Source organism: Parasteatoda tepidariorum, chromosome 2 (genome assembly GCF_043381705.1).
Source record: "Parasteatoda tepidariorum isolate YZ-2023 chromosome 2, CAS_Ptep_4.0, whole genome shotgun sequence".
Taxonomy (NCBI): domain Eukaryota; kingdom Metazoa; phylum Arthropoda; class Arachnida; order Araneae; family Theridiidae; genus Parasteatoda; species Parasteatoda tepidariorum.
In genome coordinates, this window is record NC_092205.1 from 90,925,592 (window position 1) to 90,932,870 (window position 7,279).

A 7,279-nucleotide genomic window follows, 5' to 3' on the forward strand; every position below is an offset into this window, starting at 1 on the left:
AAAAAAAAAAAAAAAAAAAAAAAAAAAAAAAAAAAAAAAAAAAAAAAAAAAAAAAAATAAGAGGTGCGGAAACGAACGTGGGAGATCACGATATATGTTCTCAAAACTGATTCTACCATCAGTTAAGGCCGTTTCAATATAACGATACGAACATCGTCTTCCCCAGCACGAGTTGGCATCAGAACGTAAGAGATCCTTGCGTGTCTTGTATCGCTATATAGTATATCGCTATATTGTTCGTCTTCTTTACTCGACGGCTTAAATCAGATTTCTGATGCATCGCCTGGAACGAAAGTCGCTGTATTGGCCTGCCGATACAGCGAAAAATTATAAATAATTAATGAAACTATTTTTTTATATGGAATTATTTTTGGATAAATCAATTTTGCAATAGCGTGCAAATATTGATTCACTTAAGAAGTTCTCAGGATATATCAAAATACACAAAGTGAAACATTAAGGGTTCCAAACTTTAAACTTCTTGGCTTATTCGGAAAAATTAATGCCCAAATTTTTTTTCCACAGTAAGCTTTTGAATTGAATTTCTTCTTTGCGAATTGAATTTTCTCTCGACAAATTAGTGAGGCTTTGTTTTGGGTGTATTTTTCTCACTGAATTGAACGAGACCGTTCTCGAGTCGATCAGACTAACAGATTAGGAAAGTATTTTGTACAAATTTCAAGTTCAAATTTCTTATAGTTCAAATTTGTACTTTAAACTAGTCTAATTATTAATTAGTATAGTTATCTAAACAAGCATTATGCATTTTTTCACGGTGAATCAAATGAAACTATACAAAAGTTTCAAATAGAAAAAGTACTATATTTGGCAATATTATTTTTACATTGAATTCAAGTTAACAGGAGAAATAATTTTGAAGCTTTCTTCATAATAAGTGCAATTCAAAAATAGTACTTTTTATATACAAATACTTAAGCTTTTAAAATTTTTTTGTCTTCTTCTATACATAGGAAACAATACCTCACTTGTCTGCACAGCAATGTAAGATAAATACGAGTATAAACTTGTACTCTTTGTACATAAAACTCATCTTAATCTTATCGATTCCTGTCTTATCTCATTCAATTCACCACAAAAAGTTAAAATCTTGATACCTAAACCTGTAATTTTTAAGAAACACTCTTAAAATATTCAATATTATGAAAAAGTAATAATTTTTTTTTCTCAATAAGTTTGCAAATGAATGCAGGATTAGATTCTGTTTATCTGAGTCTTTAATGAGAAGCTCAAACAATGCAATTCAAATCTGGTTTTTGCATAGATAGTCGTTATCAATTTTTTGAATTGTTAAAACAATTTGGCAAAAAGTTAGTAATGGGAGTCCTATAAATTTAAATAGTTTAATAGAAAATTGTTGCTTATTGTTGTTCGTTATTTGTTGTTACAAAAATATATCCTTATTGTTGTAGGTATGTAAAAATTTATCCTTATCAGATGTTGTTGTAGTTCATTACGCCGCACTAGAGCTGCACAATGGGCTATTGGCGTCGGTCTGGGAAACATCCCTGAGGATGATCCAAAGACATGCCATCACAATTTTGATCCTCGGCAGAGGGGATGGCACCCCACTTCGGTAGCCTGACGATCTTCACACGAAGTCGAGCACTTTACGGTAGAACAGTTTATCGACGACCAATACCGCACACCCTCTGTCCCTACTCAGACTGAACCAAGTGGTCACCCACTCGCACACTGACCGCAGACAGTGATGCTTGACATCGGTGATCTGTTAGGAACCGCGTCTTAACGATCAGTCCATTGCTGAACTATATCCTTATCAGAATTAATAAGCAAAGTAACAATACATTGGAATATTGAAACTCCTATCAATCATTGACGTCTCGTATTCAATTCCGATGCAAGCCTAAATATTCAAAAAAAAAATATATATATAAATAAATAAATACAAAACTGCAGTGGATCCCAACGCATTTAACCTTAATAATCCAAAGTGCATCATAACTTGTCCTTTTTAAGAGCATTTAAATTCTCATGCGGGTGCATTTTCACTGCACGTGATTCGCAAATGCGATCGAACGTAAATGCAATTGAACGTAAATGCGATTCACGCATGCACAAGTATAGTTCGTCTAACGCATTGTTTCTAAACATTTATACGTGCGCCTAGGGCAATTGAATGCAGTGTGAATGATCCTTACTTAAAAGTTGAGTAATTCAAAAGAGAAAGAATTCCAATTTACTTAATTTTATTAATTTCAATTTTATTTGATGATTATTATTTAAGAGTAGAATTAATAAACAGATCTGATTAATTAACTTGGGAAAGATAGCCTTCTGATTGCGCCCATTTTAAGCGATTACTTAAGTTCGTACTTTAAGGTAAGTGGGTACTTCATTTGCGTCGCACTAGAGCTGCACAATGGGCTATTGGTGACTGTCTGGGAAACATTCACGAGGATGACGTGCCATCGCAATTTCGATCCTCTGCAGAGGGGATGGCTCCCCTGCTTTTGGTAGGCCGACGACCTGCGTGCGAAGTCAATCACTTTACGGTAGAACAGTTTAACTAACTAGGACCGATACCACGCGCACTCGGTCCCTACGCAGACAGATCAGAGTAGTCACCTACCCGCTTACTGACAGCAGCCAGTGATGCTTGACTTCGGTGTTCAACTGGGAACCGTGTTTTTACGATCAGCCCTCAGCGGGACTCATGTATTGAGAAAATCGGATAAGAAAACATTGAATTTACCTTTAAATACCTAATGCATCGCTTACATGGAGTTAACTTAATGGTCGAAAACGCATTCCCTTACATTTAAGATTGTTTTACAAAAGATATGAAGTTGAAACCATGTAAAGTAAGGGGCCGTTCAAAAAGTACGTACATCCCGAAAGGGGGGGACTTGCTATTTTGTACAATGGGGAGGGGGGGTATTATACAAAGTACGTATATTATAAGCATACACCAAATTTAAATTTGACTTTTTGCTACACATGTATTATACATATGTTCGTTATTGTATTTTTTTCACACGGTGACCACTTGTTAGAATGAATATGGTCCGATGTAAAAATTGACAAGTTTCCAGTTATGAGTGAATACATTCACCTGGAAAACTCAGAGCTGTGTTCTTCACAGATTCGAGAAAAAGATCTGACTTGGCAAGCTAAGCACGTGAGAAACAGCCAATATCTACTACAAATCGTTATGTGTAACGATGAATCCTGTTGTTCTGAATTTCGGAGTTCAATTCTTAAGCTTGTGCCTAACAGATTTTTATCAGCGCCTGTGCCCATAGCACAAACTCATAATGGACTTGATATTAATCAACCACGAAGAACTTTTCCATCATTATTTTTATCTCAAACGTTGGAACCAATTGTAAAATCTGCTGTTAATCAAAAAATAGGTTCGAACTCCGTCACAGAAATACCATACGATGCAGCATGCCCATCGGTAGAACGCAAAATTTGTCATATTCTTGGTACATATTTTGCATCTTTAACTTGTTTGAAAGATCACAAGAAAATATGCAAATCTTCTTTGCAAATCAACAAAGTAAGACCAGTTCGTGTAGCAGCTCGTCGACAGAAAGAACTTTTGGTTATCCTCCGAATCCAGGAAAACGAAGATGATGCAGAATGGATCGAAGATGATCACGTTGATGAACATAATCTAAATTTTTCTTCAGTCTCAGACAAGAGTAAAGCTGAAATAGTGTCTCTCGAGAAGCATTTGGAATGTCCTTGGTAAAATACTGTAGATTATTTGTATTGATGGTAGAAAATTATTATGTTGATCAGATAAGATTGTTTTATTTATTGATTCAAAGATAAAGTTGGGTGTTATTGTTTAAATAATTTAAATGAATAAATTATTTTAAATAAATATTTAATTTTATTTAAAACATAATTATTTTAATTTTTAAGAAAAAGGGGGGCAGACTAATAAAAAGTACGTACTTTAAGGGGGGAGTAAGACCTTATGTATCTGAGATTAAATAACCAAATTCAACGNTGGTTATCCTCCGAAACCAGGAAAACGAAGATGATGCAGAGTGGATCGAAGATGATCTCGTTGATGAAGATAATCTAAATTTTTCATCAGTCGCAGACAAGAGTAACGCTGAATTGGTGTCTCTCGAGAAGCATTTGGAATGTCCTTGGTAAAATACTGTAGATTAATTGTATTGAATGTAGGAAATTATTATGTTGATCAGATAAGATTGTTTTATTTATTGATTCAAAGATAAAGTTGGGTGTTATTGTTTAAATAATTTAAATGAATAAATTATTGTAAATAAATATTTAATTTTATTTAAAACATAATTATTTTAATTTTTATGAAAAAAGGGGGTAGACTTATAAAATGTACGTACTCTAAGGGGTGGGGGTGGAGTAAGACCTTATGTACGGCAATGTACGAAGTGGGGAGGGGGTTAAAATTTCCCTATTTTTGCGGACGTACTTTTTGAACTGCCCCTAATGCATAAATATGAGTGTTTAATTTATTAAAATTCTATTTTTATTGGGTTCTTTCAGATAAGTTCAAAGTAGGAGAAGATGGCTACCGAGAAGGAAACGCATGAACCCAACCTTCAAATGATAAACGGTCTTCCATTTTCTTTGATGTTTCGGAAGGACAAAATAGAAGAGGCTTTAAACTTCCAATCACAAATGGGTGACGTCATCATCGCCACTTATCCGAAAACAGGGACTACGTGGATGCAGTACATCGTCCTACAGATACTGACAGGAGGTGAGGATTTTCCGCCATTCAATGACGTACTAGAGAAACATGTGCCATACATCGATATGGTGGGAGTGTCCGCTGTCGAAGATTTGAAGACGAGGCCCAGAGCATACAAGACCCACCTGCCTTACAACATGATGAAAACGGACCCAGGATCCAAAGTCATTTACGTCTACAGAAAGCCTGAAGATACCTTTGTGTCCTTTTACCATTTCATGAACAATATGATGGGGAATCTGAACTTTGATCGATATTTCGAAGATTTCATGCGTGGTTTTGTCTCTTATGGCTCGTATTTCGAACATATCCTTTCTTATTGGAATCACCGCAATGAAAGAAATATGTTGCTGTTGTCCTACGAGAAGTTGCAGGCTGACACGAGGAAAGAAATTTTGGGTGTCGCCAAATTCATGGGCGAGGAGTTCTACGAAAGACTTGCAAGCGATCAGTCGATCATGGATAAAATTCTTCTGAATACCAGTTTCGGTCACATGCAGAAGAACCTGAAACTCGTCTTCCCCGAGAATCCTGCGAGGGATAACTATTCGAAAGATGTCCCTCAGAAGCAGGTAAACTTCTTCAGGAAAGGAAAAGTGGGAGACGGTAAAAGACACTTGAGTGAAACTCAGCTGAAGAGGCTAAAGACTCTCGCTACAGAGACCTTGAAAGGAACAGATATACTTCAGGAATGGTACAGCAATGAGGAATGATCACTTTTTTTCCAGCGATTTGCGGAATCTTAGGGATTTCTGAGAGTTTTCTTTTCATGTTATGATTTTTGAAAAACTGTAGGTGAATTTATATCTAATTAATTATCCATTATTTATTTAATATTTTAGCCATTTTTATTGCATTTTCAATTAGAATGATTGTGGAAAAAGAAGAGCAAAATTAAAAACAATGTTCTTTCAAGTAACAATGTATTAAATGCATAATGAAAGGGATCTGCATTTACGAAAAATTACATTAGTATTTCGAGTCGAATAAAAATAACGAAATTCAAGAAGTCTTTTTCATTCATAAACACTCTCAATGCTTCGACCTCTTTCGTTTTTATTCATAGGGAAACCTTACTTCAGTTTATTCATTTTCTGTTCATGCATACACTAAAATCAATTTCAGAACTTGAATAGTTGTCCCTCCAGACGTGCGAATTCAACTGCCTGGCCTTAATTAATATTAATTAAACAATATTAAAAAAATCCTTTATTTAAATATTTATTAAATAATTAACAAAATTCCATTCATTAAGTATTTAAAAAATATTAATTAGTCTTTTGATAATGTTCACAATTGCTATTTCATTACGCCTCCGCCAGGAAAAGGTCAATCATTTAGAATCGCCCACTGTAAAATTATCAAATCCAATATATATTTGATTTAAAAAAAACATTCATGATTTCTCATGCTGCTTGAATAAAAGAAATATCCCAAGTCAAAATTTTTGACGGTTTTCCATTGATGGACCACATAATCTTGATAGTAACCATCAATAGTTCCATCATGAACCATTATATATTTTTATGGTAACCAACATAGGTAACCATCACCCTAATGTAGGAATTCCAGACTGATTTATGATGGTCCAACATAAGAATCGCAACTTGTTTTGATGGTTTGTACATGTTGAAACATTTCATGTCTTATCATAGTATCTCAGAAATCAAATGAACCACCATCATCTCAATGTAGAAATTCAGTCTGATTTATGATGGTCCAATATAAAAAAAACTAAATTGTTCTGATGGTACTGATAACCAACATGAATTCCTATTAAACCATCATGAAAATGTATAGTTGGAATCCTCATGGACCATCATGGATTGCTGGTCCATGAAAGTCAAAACTTCTCTTGATGGTTAAGCATCATAGTATTAAGGTAGCATTTTCCATCATGGAATAATGGAAGTTTGTTGGCATATCAAAAATCATGAACGCGTAATGGAAAATGTTGGATGATGGTGACTATCAAATGCTGTCGAACCATCATCGCGCTGAAACCGACGTAAACCATCAAATGTTTTGATGGGTTCATTATGAACTTTGACTTGGGATATGATAGATGAATTGTTTTTCTGGGAATTTTGCAAATGTAAAAGAAAAAGGATACAAACCTAAAATTTAACTTTCTCTTTGAAAGTATAGCAAAATAATTTTCCAAAAATTTTGATCGAAAATTATTAAGTAGTAAATAATTGTAGATTTCATTTCGGACTTTTACTAAGAATTTGCTGTGAAATCTAATAGTGACCATCGCCTTCCGGCAAAAGGCCGAAACAAGGGATTTAATTCGACCTCAAATAAGCCTGGCACGCAAATTCCGTCTTGACTATTTTCTGTTCTTTATTTGGGTCATTTACAGTCATGATTAGGGCGAATTAAAACAAGTTGCTACGATCTGAAATAAAAATAACATATTGAACATATTTTGCTGAAAGAAAAGGAGTGATCTTATGACGAAAAAGTTTTGCAAAATTTTGTCTGAATCAATAAAAAGTAATAACAAATAAATAAATAAATAAATAAACATGATAAAAGCTT

The 7,279-nt window shown here is 34.3% G+C and overlaps 1 protein-coding gene across 3 annotated transcripts in view; it reads left to right on the forward strand.

The window, feature by feature from the left end:
* LOC107443997 (sulfotransferase 1B1) overlaps positions 1 to 5,741 on the forward strand; it is a 9,628-nt gene extending 3,887 nt beyond the window's left edge. For 2 of the 3 annotated variants that reach the window (XM_043043478.2, XM_043043476.2), the window contains exon 2: positions 4,528 to 5,741. In XM_043043478.2, coding sequence (XP_042899412.1) covers positions 4,549 to 5,448 — 900 coding nt within the window. In that variant the 5' untranslated portion in view covers positions 4,528 to 4,548 and the 3' untranslated portion in view covers positions 5,449 to 5,741. Of the gene's footprint in view, positions 1 to 1,332; positions 1,431 to 4,527 lie in introns of those variants that run through there. The other variant, XM_016058073.3, reaches the window with a different exon arrangement.
* Positions 5,742 to 7,279: the final 1,538 nt, after the last annotated feature.